General features: G+C 42.9%; 2 protein-coding genes across 3 annotated transcripts; one reads left to right on the top strand and one right to left on the bottom strand.

The window, feature by feature from the left end:
* Positions 1-970: 970 nt before the first annotated feature.
* trmt10c (tRNA methyltransferase 10C, mitochondrial RNase P subunit) lies at positions 971-6,188 on the bottom strand. 2 transcript variants are annotated; one of them, XM_038801807.1, is made up of 2 exons: positions 6,051-6,188; positions 971-2,564 (listed from the first exon to the last, which is right to left on the bottom strand). In XM_038801807.1, exon 2 carries the CDS (start codon positions 2,484-2,486, stop codon positions 1,164-1,166), a length of 1,323 nt encoding a protein of 440 aa, XP_038657735.1. In that variant the 5' UTR covers positions 2,487-2,564; positions 6,051-6,188; the 3' UTR covers positions 971-1,163. The 2 variants fall into 2 exon arrangements, with proteins under 2 accessions (XP_038657735.1, XP_038657734.1); XM_038801806.1 differs by having other exon boundaries at positions 5,926-6,185.
* A 78-nt stretch (positions 6,189-6,266) lies between these two features.
* txnl4b (thioredoxin-like 4B) lies at positions 6,267-15,937 on the top strand. Its single transcript, XM_038801808.1, has 3 exons — positions 6,267-6,587; positions 8,512-8,663; positions 14,195-15,937. The coding sequence occupies exons 1-3, from the start codon at positions 6,456-6,458 to the stop codon at positions 14,358-14,360; spliced, it is 450 nt and encodes a 149-aa protein (XP_038657736.1). The 5' UTR covers positions 6,267-6,455; the 3' UTR covers positions 14,361-15,937.
* Positions 15,938-16,158: the final 221 nt, after the last annotated feature.

Here is a 16,158-nt window from a genome sequence, read left to right as displayed (position 1 = left end):
CCATCAGATTCAAGGATACGCTTCATGTTTTGCTAGTTGCTGTAAAGGTTTAAAGGGCATGGTGAAATTGACAGTCCAGGAAGAAGCCAGGTTGATGGGATTTGGGTGATCAGGTGGGAGGCGACGCTTGTCAGAGTGGTCGATTAGCAGGAGGGGGGGGGGGGGGGGGCTGAGAATCAGATCAGAGATGAGTCATGCCTGCATCTTGTTGGGGTGGGGAAGCATTGCTCTGTGCAGGTGGTGCTTGGGGGAATCCCCTGGGAGGTTGGCAGTCATGTGTGGGGATCGGTTTTGGGTCGTTTAAGTTAGTTACCCATGGGCGGCAGGGTGGCACAGTGGTTAGCACCGCTGCCTCACGGCGCCGAAGACCTGGGTTTGATCCCGGCCCCGGGTCACTGCCGTGTGGAATTTGCACATTCTCCCTAGGCCACACTAAATTGCCCCTTAATTGGAAGAACAAATGAATTGGGTACTTTAAAAAGTTAGTTACACAGAAGTCGTTTTATTTCTAACACTTTCAGAATAACATGAAGTATCAATTGGTTCCCAGCGCAGGGCAATTGCCCAGAGGGAGTTAGCACTGCTGGGCAATTGCAGTGCAAACACGTACCTGGGAATCTCGGAGAGGGATTCCTTAGCGCATATTTGGGGTACCCCCCAAACTCCGACACTGAGGAGCCTAGAAGTTGTGTCTGATTATTATTCAAGTGACATTCTCACCAGGGTTCTTCTGGAGGAGTGGGTGTGTGGAAAATCGCAATTCGCCTTATCATATTCTCAAGGTCAGCAAGAGTTAATGGATACCAATTAGCTTGATGCTAGATGATTTTCTCAGACAAAGTCCTGAAGTAGCAATGCCAATTGCAGTGTCGAAGGCAGCCCTGGCCCTTTGGACTGGCTAGGGATCAAACCTGGAACCTTTTGTGTATTAATGGTTTAGTTATTCATGAATAACATGCTGATCCTCTCGGAATGTAAATGTGGATTTTTTATTACTTTGTTATGGTTTTCACACAATAATGGCAATCATTGTACCAGGGAGAGGAGATGTACAGAATAGTCGGACATACATCTTTTGACATAATCAATGCAACATATAAATCAGTGCACTAATAAAAATATTTCTTCTAGCCAATTCAGCACTTAAAATAGTTGAAGGGACTTCAATGTTCCTCCGTCCACCATCTTTTTTTATGACTATCTGAAGATCTTTCTACAGGTTGATTTAAACGCAAGGATGATTTTTGCCATCTGGCTTTGGTTTGTGGTTTATTGATATTTGTCTTCTTGTTCTCGTCATTTCTGGTTCGACTGTAGTATCTCTGCTCCATTGGAAGTGGGAAAAATCCTTCATGTTTCCTTTTTGGAACAAACTTGAGAGCTTCTAGCCAACTACCGGTTTCTTTCACAGTCAACAAAATGCTGATCATTTGGTTTAATGTCAGGTTTTTTGCACCGCTATCCCACCTCAAATACTCATCCAAAGGAAGGCGTGCAGTTGCCAATTTTAAACGCTTTGCATTTGCATGGGACAATCCGGTCTGAATTGATTTATCAACTATTGATCCAATGATGTAGATTTTATCATGCTGAAAAGTCTTTAATACATAAGGTGAATCTGCAGTTAAATATACAAGCTTGTCTTTGGGAAAAATATCAACGTATGACTTTTCTGTTATGGTTATCAAGAGTCTATTCCAGGCATCACCGTAACGTTTCAAAAGTTCCTTCTGGTATGATCCCTCTGGGTTGAGGTTACAGAAATGTAAGTGGAATGGATCCAAAGATCTTCTGTTGTACCCCTCGCACTCCAGAATCTGAGAGACAGTGTTCTCCATCTCTCGATGGGCCATGTAGCTTTCATAGCTCATATCAAATACCAGTGGCTGACCAAACATCATTGATTGTACAGTTCTCCAATTGTACAATGCGTCAAAAGACCGTTGCCAGAATTGTAAAAGATAAGTGTTCTTTAATGCAATTCCTTCCTCATTTTCCTTTTCCTTTTGAAGATCCTTTGCTCCTTCTTGTTTTAATTTTCGTTTTTCCTTTGTAGCTTTCTTTTTGCCTTCTTTGATTGCTAGGTACTTAAGATATTTTTTCTTTGCTGATTTAGAAGGTAATTCTTGAACTGTGCTCAGTTGTTCTTCAGTTATGTTCTCTGGCACAGTTTTCCCAGCTAATCGCCACATTTGAACCATTTCTCTAGTAGCAGCAAGGAATGAGTCCTCAAGATCTTCAGAGGGGACTGGTTTGGGAGCTTCGGTTGCATTTTCTCTCATGATAGTCTTCCAAATATCCAAATCTAGTTGTTCAGGGTTGACCTTTTTTTCTTCATTCTTTACACATGATGTCAAAACTAGTGTCCTGTGGTGTGGCATTATTTGGCAGCTGGTCAAAGGCACTTTATTCTTCACCCGACTCTTCAACTGTCGTATGTAATGCCGACCAGTACTTTGCAAAAGATGGGTAACGCGGAGCCACATATTATACTCAAATAAAAAATTGATGAAATTCAAATAATCTCCAAGAATGTTCCAATAAATCCAAGGTAATATTAGAACCTGTAATTAGATTTTTAAGAAAGTATTTAAAAATTCTGAAAGGCTGTTTCCAAATTAAATGTCCTTGCTAAATCTATTTGGATTAAAACACTCAATCCTCCATTTTCTCAAAACCATAGATGTGTTAAATGGTTGAACACAGGAATCATTTCTACCTAGCACACTTTTTCACCCTCCCAATTTTCTCCGCTCCTCGCTGGGAGACCCTAATTTATGCTGGAATATTGTTTACAGGGTGCTAAGTGGTAACTCATGGAAATGGACATTGTTCACTGAAGATACTTCACTGTATTTGATCATTTTTTCACCCAAAGTCAAACCAGATACTTTCCAATGGGAGTCACTGGACTTCAGTTAGCTTCAAGAACCTTTGATTGATTCCTTTTCTCCGCAGACCAAGGGATTGAAATATTAACGTAAAAAGTTTTGATCTAAAACTACTCTTACCTGCTAGTTTAACTGAGGTGTTAATTTGTTTATGGAATTGCATCTCAGTGAGGAGTGCGTACTGTTAGTAGGAGAGGAAAATATAAATAAAACTCCTGCTTGCTGGAAAATACAGTTTGTGTGAGCAGCTATTCTATATAAGCCTATTTATAGAAAAACAATTAACAACACCTTCTGGGGACGGGAGTCTGTTGAGGATCTCACCAAATCTGCAAGCCAGGTAGTTTGCTATACTTTGCTCCAACCTTATACCCAATTGGTTGCTGCCGATTTGTTACAAAGCTGCTTAATCAAAACCCCGAAGAGTGACAAATAATTAACTGGTGGTGTGCCCGCAGACACAACAGGGTCTTCCTACTCCTGGGTTTTGTTGTTTATAATTCAGGCAGATTTTAGTCTGAATGGTCACAAATCAAATAGAAATTTCCATTTCCTGCAGCCCCTGCCCATTGAGATTTCTGTTAACCGGAAAGGTTTTCTGAATAATTTGAAAACATTTAATAAGCCTTCAGCGAGAATCACAATTTATTTATATCACAGTCTAATTTGCATTAATGTTACCTAATTTTTTCTCAGGTTAATGGTTCTTCGTCACTTTCAAACCGCTATACCATATTGGCCTACTTTTGCCTGTGGTCAAGGCTATGTATGAATAAACTAGACACTGAGTGGTTTGAAGTTCCAACTTCAGTTTTGAGAATGAAAGGTCTCAATTTACTTGATATACACCCACATCTCCTCGCATATTATGTATATATATATATAGATTTACATCTATTCACATTACCATTTTTCTCAAAGTTTCACATTATGTTCCTCATTCTGTTTACAAACTTATACATCTGCATGATCATTCCAAAACTGTGAACCAGTAAATAATAACAAAGAATGTAATTTAACCTAGCCCACTCTAATGAATGATTATTTATCCTGTAAATCATCCAGCAAATCATAGTATTATATTATGTGAGCCATATGACACATAGTAATGTGCATTTCTTCTAGTACATATCCTGTGAAAAGAGCAGAACAATGAGAATGTAAAATCAGTATCACAATATTCCCCTTTCTCCTGTAAATCTGTAATTATAAGCACAGAATTTTATTCATACCAAGGTACAATATTCATTTTTGAAAGTTAATGGGGGTGGGGTGGTCACGGGCTGAAGCTTTGCTCGGGCCCTGCTGAGATGAGAACACAGCGAGCAACTGGATTCTGGCAGTGGTGATGTATCCAGAAAGATGCGTGGAAGGATTTTTGCATATTCTTAATATTGCCGTGAAATGCTCTGCACATGGTTTACCTCATTACTCTTGGCATTTGAATTTTAATTAAATGAACACAGAAGAAATTAAGAATAGTGTAGAAACATAGAAAATAGGAGTCGGTTATTTGACCCTCAGATCCTGCTCTGTCATTCAGTATAATTGTGGCTGATCCTCGATCTCAATGCCATATCACAGAATTGTATTGGCGCAGAAGGTCATCATTTGGCCCATCACATCTGCAACAGCTCTCCAAATGAGCATCATGGCTTACTGCCATTCCCCTGCCTTTTCCCCATACCCCTGCACATTAAGTAATTATCTCATACCCTCTCGAATGCCTCGATCAAACCTGCTTCCACCACAGTTTCAGACAATGCATTCCAGACTTGAACCACTCTGTGTAAAAAAGATTTCCTCACCTCGCATTTGCTTCTTTTTGCAACTCACTTTAAATCTGTGCCCTGTTGTTCTTGAACATGCTCTCCCAATACTCCTTGGCTCCTATAGAGTCTAGAAATCTATCCATATATTTATTTTTTAACACCAGGTTAAAGTCCAACAGGTTTGTTTCGAATCATTAGCTTTCGGAGCACTGCTCCCGAGGAACGAGCAGTGCTTCGAAAGCTAATGATTCGAAAGAAACCTGTTGGACTTTAACCTGGTGTTGTAAGACGTCTTACTGTGCTCACCCCAGTCCAATGCCGGCATCTCCACATCATGGCTTCTTTTTTAAAACATTAAGAGTACCAAATTACTTTTTCCCAATTAATGGGCAATTTAGCAAGGTCAATCCACCTAACCTGCACATCTTTGGGCTGTGGGGGTGAAACCCACATAAACACAGTGAGAATGTGCAAACTCCACATGGATAGTGACCCAGGGCTGGGATCGAACCCGGGTCCTCAGCGCCGTTGGCAGCAGGGCTAACCACGGTGCTACAGTGCTGCCCTATCCATTTTCTTCTCAAATGCGTTCAGTGACTTGACTTCAATAGCCTCCTGTGGTAGAGAACTCCACAAGTTGACAGCACCCTCTGAGCGAAGGAGCCTCTTCCCCCATCACAGTCCGAAATGGCCTACCCCAAATCTTGAGACTGTGAGACCCTTGTTGTAGAAACCACCAGTCAGAGGAAACAGCATCTCAAAACCAGTCTGTCCATCCCAAATCCAGTCTGTCTATCCCAAATCCAGTCTGTCCATCCCAAATCCAGTCTGTCCATCCCAAATCCAGTCTGTCCATCCCAAATCCAGTCTGTCCATCCCAAATCCAGTCTGTCCATTCCAAATCCAGTCTGTCCATCCCAAATCCAGTCTGTCCATCCCAAATCCAGTCTGTCCATCCCAAATCCAGTCTGTCCATTCCAAATCCAGTCTGTCCATCCCAAATCCAGTCTGTCCATCCCAAATCCAGTCTGTCCATCCTAAATCCAGTCTGTCCATCCCAAATCCAGTCTGTCCATCCCAAATCCAGTCTGTCCATCCCAAATCCAGTCTGTCCATCCCAAATCCAGTCTGTCCAACCCTACCCAGAAGGGGCACATTTCGGAGGAGTACTTATTTACCCATTTTACCCCCCCCCCCCCCCCCCCCCAGCAGTTTATACGTTTCAACTTCCCCCAATTAGGAACAAAAAGAGCGGGGCGAACCTGTGAAAGAAATGAGTGAAGTCCTGGTTGGGGAGAGGGATTGGAGTTTGTTGGAAGGTGGCACAAGCTCGGAGCCGGATATCGCTCTGATTCCCTGTCCGCCGCTCGCCGCGTCCCCTCCTCACCGGCAACAACTGGCAACCCGGCACCCGCACCAAGCCGGCCAGAACTGGACAGATCTCAATCCGCGGCCTCAGCCGGTGTCCCGGACTAAGCGCTCAGCCCCGGGCGGCCTGTGTCCGAGCTGAAACCCCCAGTCCGAGTGATGGACTTTGGCCAAGTTAGCCAATCCCTCCCCCTCAGTGATTTAGACACGGACAATAAACCCGGCGTTTAACGCCCATTAGTCCCCCGTTGACCTGGCAACCGTCCAGGGATCATTTCATCCTGAATTAAAACAGGAGGATTTTTTATTTCTATTTGTTTTTGCCCCGTGTTTGTGGGGAATTATTTGGAGGTCGGAATAGGGACGGTTCATATCCGGTTCCTTGCTGCCTCCCCTCCCATTAAACTCGCCTGGAGGGGAGAAAATGAGCTTCTTCCTGCCCAAGCTGCAAACCAAGAAGGAGGTTGACCAGGTTATCAAGGCGGTGGCGGAGCGAGTGCTGGTCCTGCGCTTTGGGCGGGACCAGGACGCCGTGTGCTTGCAGCTGGATGAAATTGTAAGGCCTGTCACTGGACCACCCTTCACAGCCTGGCATCACTGTGTGTGTGTGTGTGTGGGGGGGAAGGAGGGTTATTCTTCTGACAACAACCAGGTTTCACTGTCCGCGGGACTCCCTCGCATAAGGTTGTAGGCTCGCTGCCGGCCCTCGAGTTGGGCGCAGCTCCTTAACTCACCTGAGGAAGGAGCTACGCCCCGAAAGCTAGTGATTCGAAACAAACCTGTTGGACTTTAACCTGGTGGTGTAAGACTTCTTACTGTGCCCACCCCAGTCCACGTCATAGCCCTAGAATCGGGCGTGGTGAATGTACCGGTGAATGATGATTCGTGATGTTCTGACTGGGAGAGTGCTGCAGACATTGTCGAGTGAGATTGTTTTGACGAAAATTGACACCGTTCCTTAAAATGAGGAAAGCAGCATAACACTATCTTGTGGTCGTTGTGTATAATGCTGCTTGTAGGCGGTTAGTGTTTGTTTACAACTGACACTGCATCTCAAACTTGTTATTTGTGAAGCTTTGGGTTGTTTTGGTGTGATTAAATGTTCAAACTCATCCGGAACTCTGCCACCCATACCCTAACAGTGGTTAGCATTGTTGCTTCATAGCGCCAGGGACCCGGGTTCGATCCCCGGCTTGTGTCACTGTCTGTGCGGGAGACACGTTGTCCCTGTGTCTGTGTGGGTTTGCTTTGGATGCTCTGGTTTCCACCCACAAGTCCAAAAGACGTGCTTGGTAGGTGAATTGGACATTCTGAATTCTCAAATCAGTGTACCCAAACAGTTTCCGGATTGTGACCACTAGGGGATTATCAGAGTAACTTCATTGCCGTGTTAATGAAAGCCGACTTGTGACACAAATTTATCCAAAACGCCACGTTCACCTATCACCCTGCTGCTTCCTGACATGTATTGGCTCCCATTACAGCAAAGCCTCAAATTTAAATTCTTACTTTTAATTTCAAGTCCTTCCATGACTTTGCAACTTCCAATTTCTGAGACCTCTTCCAGTTCTACAATTCCTTGAGGTCCATGTGCTCCTCCACTTCTGGCACTTTTATGCATCCATGACTTTAATCTCTTCACCATTAGCAACTGTGTCTTCAGTTGCCTAAATCCTATATGCTAGCATTCCCATCCTAAACCCCTCTGCCCTCCTGTAAGATGCTTCTTAAAACCTACCTCTTTGACCAAACTTTAGGCCATCTCCCTAATATTGCCCAAGTTACTTGATGTCAAATTTTGATTGACAGTACTCAGTGAAGAGCCTTGGGTATTTTACTACATAAAAATGCTTATAAATGCAAGTTGTTAAGACAAACATTGAGCTATAATTCGCTGCAAAAGGCCACCTAATGGTGTTTGCTATTATTTTGACTTGCACTTTTAACAAAGGAAATATGATCAGGAGTAGATCATTTGGCCCTTCTCCACCATTTCATCTGATCGTGGCTGATCCTCTATCTCTTTTTGTCCAATTAAGGGGCAATTTTAGCGTGGTCAATCCACCTACTCGCCACATCTTTGCGTTGTGGGGGTGAGATCCATGCAGACACAGGAATAATATGCAATCTCCACACGGACAGTGACCCGGGGTCAGGATCGAACCCATTTACTCAGTGCTGTGAGACAGCAGTGCTAGCCACTGCGCCACTGTGCTGCTGCTGATCCTCCATCTCAATGCCATATGTCCGCACTCTCCCCACACCCCTTGGCACCTTTAGAGTCCAGAAATGTATTTCTTCCTTAAATCTGGTAAGGTATGCTTCGAGCTTTTCTTCAGATTATTTGTCCCAACCTGATGTATTCTCCTAATATTTAAACCTTTGTAAACTTGTTTACGATAGTTTTCCTCCTGAACTAAAACAATCAATGTCAAGTCAGGTCTCAATGTCAAGTTTGTTTTTCATCTTTGTTTCACTAGCTTTCAAAAACATCTCATGACCTGAGTAAAATGGCAGCTATTTACCTTGTGGATTTTGACAGTGTGCCTATATATACTCGCTACTTTGACATCAGCTACATTCCTTCCACTGTTTTTTTCTTCAATGGTCAACATATGAAAGTGGATTATGGGTAAGATATTTTGCTTCAGTTAAAATGCGGCGTGCAATACAGTTGCATCTGATATGTGTGGAGAGCTCAAGAGCTGACTTTTAAAGCAGACTAAGGCAGGCCACCAGCACGGTTCAATTCCCGTACCAGCCTCCCCGAACAGGTGTCGGAATGTGGTGACTAGGGGCTTTGCACAGTAACTTCATTTGAAGCTTACTTGTGACAATAAGTGATTTTCATTACATTTCATTTCCTTTCTTGTGTTGAATATCTTGTTTGATACGTAATGTGTTATGGTACAGGACCAGACCTAAATTTATGTTCGGAAACTAGACAAAACCTAGCAATTTTTCAATTTGTGAAACTGTGAGGAAAGGATACTTCAGTCCAGGGGTGATTCCACTGACAAATAAGGACCTTCTATATTGAAACAAACTTTATTATTAACACAATATCAATCACATTAACGTCACAGAAAAATAGCTCTCCAACGAACAGTTAAACAGTTCTAAATAAAAACAGAGAAACACGTTAACCTCTACCTTATACCTTCTCTATTTCCAATTAAGCAAAGCCCATTATAGATCAAAATCCACTTCTAAATAAAGTTAGCAAACACAGGGCTACTTGTACACTTGTATGGAAATGTCTTGGAAAGATTGCTTGGAGAGAGAGAGAGGGCCTTTCAGGGACAGTCTGCAGATCCTTCTGTCTTTGTCAGACTCCTGCTCAACCTGACAGCATTTGGCAAAACTGCTGCTCAACTCAAAAACTCATAGTAGACTGCCAAACCTACAATCAAATTGCAAAACTACTGACAGACCCGGCTCCTCCCATTAATTACATCACCTTTAACCCACTCGGATCCCATGACCTGCTTACCCAAGTCTAAACACAATGTCTCAAATGATCTACTCTGAAGAATTTCCAACAATGATAAAGTTCCAATTGGCATCTCTGTGTAAACAAGTACATGGTTGGAATGAATGATTCTCATTTTTACATCTTAATTGAACCTTTCGCATACACACCACCTGTCTATGTTAAACCAGGATTTTAAACACATTACTGCAACATAACCCAGACTTTTACTTTTTTAAATTCTAAATTTAGAGTACCCAATTCATTTTTTTCCTATTAAGGCACAATTTATTGTGGCCAATCTACCTACCCTGTACATCATTGGGTTGTGGGAATGAAACTCACGCAAACATAGGGAGAATATGCAAACTCCATACGGACAGTGACCCAGGGCCAGGATCGAATCTGGGACCTCGGCGCTGTCAGGCAGCAGTGCTAACCACTGCACCACCGTGCTGCCCCACCCAGACTTTTAATAACACTCTCAAAATTTCCTACATTAATCACAAATGGAAGAAGCGACTGGATCCTGAACTTTCTAACCCACAGGCCACAATCAATAAGGATAGGCAACAACACCTCCTCCACGATCATCCTCAACACCGGTACCCCACAAGGCTGTGTCCTCAGCCCCCTACTATCACCCTTATATACCTATGACTGTGTGGCCAAATTCCCCTCCAACTCAATTTTCAAGTTTGCTGGTGACACCACTGTAGTGGGTCGGATTTCAAACGACGAGACAGAGTATAGGAATGAGATAGAGAATCTGGTGAACTGGTGCAACGACAATAATCTCTCCCTCAATGTAAACAAAATTAAGGAGATTGTCATCGACTTCAGGAAGCGTAGTGGTGAACATGCCCCTGGGCACGAAGTAGAAAGGGCGAGAGCTTCAAGTTTTTAGGTGTATAGATCACCAACAGCCTGTCCTGGTCCCCCCCATGCCGACACTACAGTTAAGAAAGCCCACCAACAACTCTACTTTCTCAGAAGACTAAGGAAATTTGGAATGTCAGCTACGACCCTCACCAACTTCTACAGATGCACCATAGAAAGCATTCTTTCTGGTTGTATCACAGCTTGGTATGGAGCTTGCTCTGCCCAAGACCGCAGGAAACTACAAAAGGTCGTGAATGTAGCCCAGTCCATTGACTCTATCTATAATCCCCGCTGCCTCAGAAAGGCAGCCAGCATAATTAAGGACCTCACGCACCACAGACATACTCTCTTCCACCTCCTTCCGTCAGGAAAAAGATACCAAAGTTTGAGGTCACGTACCAACCGACTCAAGAACAGCTTCTTCCCTACTGCCATCAGACATTTGAATGGACCTACCTCGTATTAAGCTGATCTTTTCTCTACACCTTGCTACAGTAGTCCCCCGTTATACCGCGCTCCGCAATGCCACGGTTCGCGATTTACGGCGGGGGGGCTTATGGACCCCAACTGTCAGCTTCCCTCTCCGGATCAAAGTGAGCCGGCCGCTGAAATTGACACTGCCGGCTGCTCTCTCCCTCCAATCAGCCGGCAGTGTCAATTTCAGCGGCCGGCTCACTTTGATCCGGAGAGGGAAGCTGCTCTCTCACTGAAACAATCAGCCGGCCGCTGAAATTGACACTGCCAGCTGCTCTCTCCCTCCAATCCAACTTTTAAGTTGTTAAAAATGCAGCAGTGTTTGTTTTAATTAGATCCACGATGGGGGTTTTAAATTTATTTAAAAATCTATGCATGCGCTTCCCATTGTGAGTCTACGGGGGTCTGACCTCTCCCCCCGCCCCCCGTAGACTCACAATGGGAAGCGCATGCATAGATTTTAAAATAAATTTAAAACCCCCATCGTGGATATCCGCGGCTCGGATGCAACGTGGGTGGCTGTCTTGGACCCCAACACTCGCGTTATAAAGGGGGACTACTGTATAATGTGACATATTCTGCAGTCTCTCCTTCCTTCCCTATGTATGGTATGAATTGTTTGTACAGCATGCAAGAAACAATACATTTCACTATATTAATACATGTGACAATAAATCAGATCAATCCACCTATCCTACACATCTTTTGGGTTGTGGGGACGAAACCCACGCAAACACGTAGAGAATGTGCAAACTCCACACGGACAGTGACCCAGGACTGGGATTGAACCTGGGACCTCGGTGCCATGAGGCAGCAGTGCTGACCACTGCACCACCATGCTGCCCTATCTAGGTCTTTAAAACAAAAAATTTAAGTATTTAATTATTTATTTATTTACAATTAAGGGGCAATTTAGCGTGGCCAATCCACCTAACCTGCACATCTTTGGGTTGTGGGGGTGAAACCCACGCAGACACAGGGTGAATATGCAAACTCCACACGGACAGTGACCCGGGGCCAGGATTGAACCCGGGTCCTCAGGACCGCAGGTAACAGTGCTAAAACATCTTGGTCATTAATATGGAACAGCAAGGTTCCCAACACCAAATCCTGGGGACCTCTACTACAAATCTTTCTCCAGTCCAAGAAGAACACATTAACCGCTACTTTCCTGTCAGTAAAGTCAATTTTGTAGCAATGTTGCTACTGCCCATTTTGTTCCAAGAGCTATAAATTTGCTCACCAGTCTGTTGTGCGGCACTGTAGCAAATGCCTTTTGGAAGCCTCATGTTCACATCAACAGCATTAACCTCATCAACCCTCATTGTCACCTCATCAAAGATTTTCAGAATATTGCATAAATATGATTTCCAGTTAACAAATCCATGCTGACTTTCCTTTATTAACTCACATTTGCCCCAGTGATTATTAATTTGGCTGGTTTAGCACAGTGGGGTAAACAGCTGGCTTGTAATGAAGAACAATGCCAGCAGCGCGGGTTCAATTACCGTAACAGCCTCCCCAAACAGGTGCCAGAATGTGGTGACTAGGGGCTTTTCACAGTAACTTCATTGAAGCATACTTGTGACAATAAGCGATTATTATTATTATTATTATTATTATTATTATTCTGGTCCCGAGTTATTGCTTCGAGAAGCTTCCAGGTCACCAAAGTAATTATGCCTGGCCTTTAGTTGCAGGGCTTATGTTTAAACTTTTTTTTAACCAATGCTGTGACATTCTCCAGTCTCCTGAATCTAAATAAGCCTGGAAAATTATGGCCAGTGCCTCCACAATTTTCACTCTCACTTCCTCTGTATCCCTTGGGTGAAACTCATTCGGTCCTGGTGCCTTATCAATTTTAAGTGCAGATAACCTTTTCAATAACTCCTTATCGATTTTAAACCCTTCTAGTGTCTGGATTACTTTATCTTTCACTGTGATCAATGCAGCATCTTTCTTGGTCGAGACAGATGCAAAATATTCATTTAATGCCTCAGTTATTCCCCTGTCTCCATGTATAAATCCCCTTTCGAATCACTAACCTGCCCCAATCCCATTCCTACCATTGATGTGCCTCTAGAAGACTTTGGAATTACCCTTTATGTTAGCTGCCCACCAAGTCAGACCTCTTCGAACCCAGCCCTGATCCCATGTTTTTCTTAAGTTTTTCTTCCATTTCTTCTACCACCTGTATAAGCTCATCTTACTCATGACCCAGTTCCTATCTTGACCCCAGGCCCACTACACTGCTCAGCACTCAACCTTCTTCTTGGTGCTCATGTGAACTGACATTGTAAATAGTTTCTTCTCCTGAGGTACTGCTCTTTTCAAAACTTGCCTTTCCAATAAAATACTCTTATGATAACCACTATCTTGGAAACTACCCTATCTCCAAATTTATTTTCTTCTCCAAGTTCTTGAAAGTATTACCTCTCTGGAATCCAAAGTCACATTTCCTGCAGCTTTGTGTTTGAAAAATGCCAGGTCTCAGTGACTCTTGGCTCTGACTCCAAAGGTTGTGGTTGAAGTTCTGCCCCAGAGACATGAGCACAAAAATCTAGGCTGGCGCTCTAATGCAGCGCTGAAGGTTAAACCGAGACCCTATCTGCCTGCTCAGGTGGAATGTAAAATAACTCGTGACACTATTTTGAAGAAGAGCAGGGCAGTTAACCCTAGTGTCCTGGTCAATACTTATTTTTCAATAAACATCACCAATTTACCCCACACTAAGATTGTTTGTACATTGCATGTTTGTTACATTGTTTGCCTTCCTTACCCCATCTACTGCTGAAGCCCTCATCCAGCCCAGACTTGATTGATCTAATGCTCTGTAGAATAGCTTTCCACCCTTTGCCCTCCAGTCTCCTTAAACTTCTGCTGATCCAAAACTCTGCTCCCCATCATTCATACTCATGTCACAAATTTAAGCTTCTCATCCTTGTGCTTAAATTAATTCATGAACTTCCTGCTCCTTATCTCTGTAACCCCCTTTCCCCCAATTTTTCATTTCTGTCCATAGCCTTAATGCACTCACCATTGCGACACGTTGGCAGCCGTGCCTTCAGTTATCCAGGAATTCTTTCCCTAAACCACTCCATCTTTTCACCTGCTCTCGTTAAAACCCAGCTCTTTGATGATTTTTTTTTTGATCACTTGTTTTAATATCTCTTGCTCATTTTTACCTGATTACCCCACTATGAAGTGCTTTGGGATGTTTTCTAAGATAAAGACACTGTGTATATAAATTTAATTGTTCAACTACATTGGATTTCTTGGAAGTAAGATTGTGAACACTGACAAAATTAAGTGCTTATGTTCTCTTTTTTTTTTAGGTCTCCAGATCATACAAAGTTTATTGGGTGTTTCAAAACAAAGCAAGACTTCATAGATTTAATTGAAGTAATATTCCGTGGAGCAATGCGTGGAAAGCTGATAGTGCACAGCCCCATTGATCCGAGAAATATCCCAAAGTATGACCTCCTCTACCATGGCATCTAAATGTACTGGTTGTTTGCAATCACTTCGTGGCAATTTGAACTCGTCCATCTGTTAAAGAGTATTGAGATTGATTGAATGTTCTTTGGTCCACAATGTGAATAGACGAGAAATTTCTTGACTAGAGATTTTCAGGAATCATGATCAAGGACTCAATATGGAGAGTTCAGATCCTCCATTGCTTAGGATTTCTGTACCCTGAAACTCCACACCTCAACTCTGTGGCAAGTCTGCCACCACAAGCTTGCCTTAAAGGTTAACTTTGGAGGAGTTATTAATTTGATTGACAATTGTATTTTCCTGAGTAGAACTCTATGGGAATTCTGTCACCTGCAGGAGCTCTTTCTGGTTGTGTTCTTTCTTTTAAAATAACTGTGCTATATCCTATAAGCTCTATGCATGAAAGGGGTATTAGAAAGGTAGAGCATTGGAAGTGGTTACTTAAAAATTGGAAATAAACACTGTTTCTACATTGCCATATCACGATATTAGCTAACCTGCTTCCAAATTCATGCTCCTTTGAGCTCATCAGCAGGTGATTTTGTTTTCCCACCGCTTAAAGTTTTGCTTTGAAAGTGGAATTGTTCACTTCCTGAATGTGGACATGAGCTTGAACCCACCTCCGAATAATTTGTGCACATTTCAAGTGTACAGATGCAATGTCTCATCAGAAGCCCTGTGAATCTGATTTATTTACTCGTCTCTCAGTCCGGAAGAAAGTACTCTCGAACACGTTCGTACTTCAGAATATTCTTTATTACGATCGGGGCCACTCTCTAGGTATTCCGGAGAACCACCTTGAAGAGTGCCAAAGTTTTGCTCAAAACATCCTTTTTTTTATATGTATTGTTAGGGGGCTGTCCCTTACATTCACTTGAGCTCGCCCCCATTACAAAACGTAAATTTGTTATTGCAATAGTTCCAGTACATAATTTTACAGACTTTGGGGCTATCTATTGGCACATGAGTATGTAGCAGTCTTAGCTTAATTAGCAGGTGTTAGCCATAGTTTCAAGCGGCTTCCACATTTCATATCCTATCATCTGGCCATGCTCCTTGTTTCTCAAGGCTATTCGGTTTACAGTCATGAGTCGGCTCACAACTTCAAATATCAACTCCCTTATCTCAGCAAGTTCATTATCCTTCAATAACAAGCTCCTCCACTTGTGATTTTCCCCTAATGTATCCCATTCATTCTGGCTCTTAAGCTTTGCTTCACATCCTCAGCCCCAGCTGAATGTAGATTTATCCCTCAAACCTACGTTTCTGTCCCTAAGAACATAACTCACACTGATGTATGGTTCAAGGGGTGCCAGTAGCATTGCAACATGCTGAAAACGGGGCCACTCCTGTCTGGTGCAACATACGTGCAAATCTTTGAGTACCGCTCACTGCCCATGAATCGTGAACAGCAAGTCAGTGATCTCTTCATGCTGGACACAGTTACCAACGCGCTGGCTGGTATCCATTATCTTTTCATAGATCTGAGACTTCCTGTTTGTCAGGCCTGCAATAATAGCAACACAGCTCTTTCTGGTTTTGTATTTGGATTAAAAAACATCTATTCTGTATAACTATAATTATATTGTGTTCTTCTAATCAACATGAAATTTTGAAGTTCTATAAGTGTGCAATACTGCAATGTTAGAAATCTGAACCAAAATCTGGATGAGGGGATACCTTATGAGGAAAGGTTGGACAGATTGGGCCTGTATCCACTGGAGTTCAGCCAAATAGAAAGTGATCTAATTGAAACAAAAACGTTGCTGAGGGCACATGACATGGTGGATGCTGAAAAGAT

This window comes from Scyliorhinus canicula, chromosome 7 (genome assembly GCF_902713615.1).
Source record: "Scyliorhinus canicula chromosome 7, sScyCan1.1, whole genome shotgun sequence".
NCBI classification, from domain to species: Eukaryota; Metazoa; Chordata; class Chondrichthyes; order Carcharhiniformes; family Scyliorhinidae; genus Scyliorhinus; species Scyliorhinus canicula.
The sequence above is the reverse complement of the archived record's forward strand: the minus strand, read 5'-3'. Positions and strand labels throughout refer to the sequence as shown.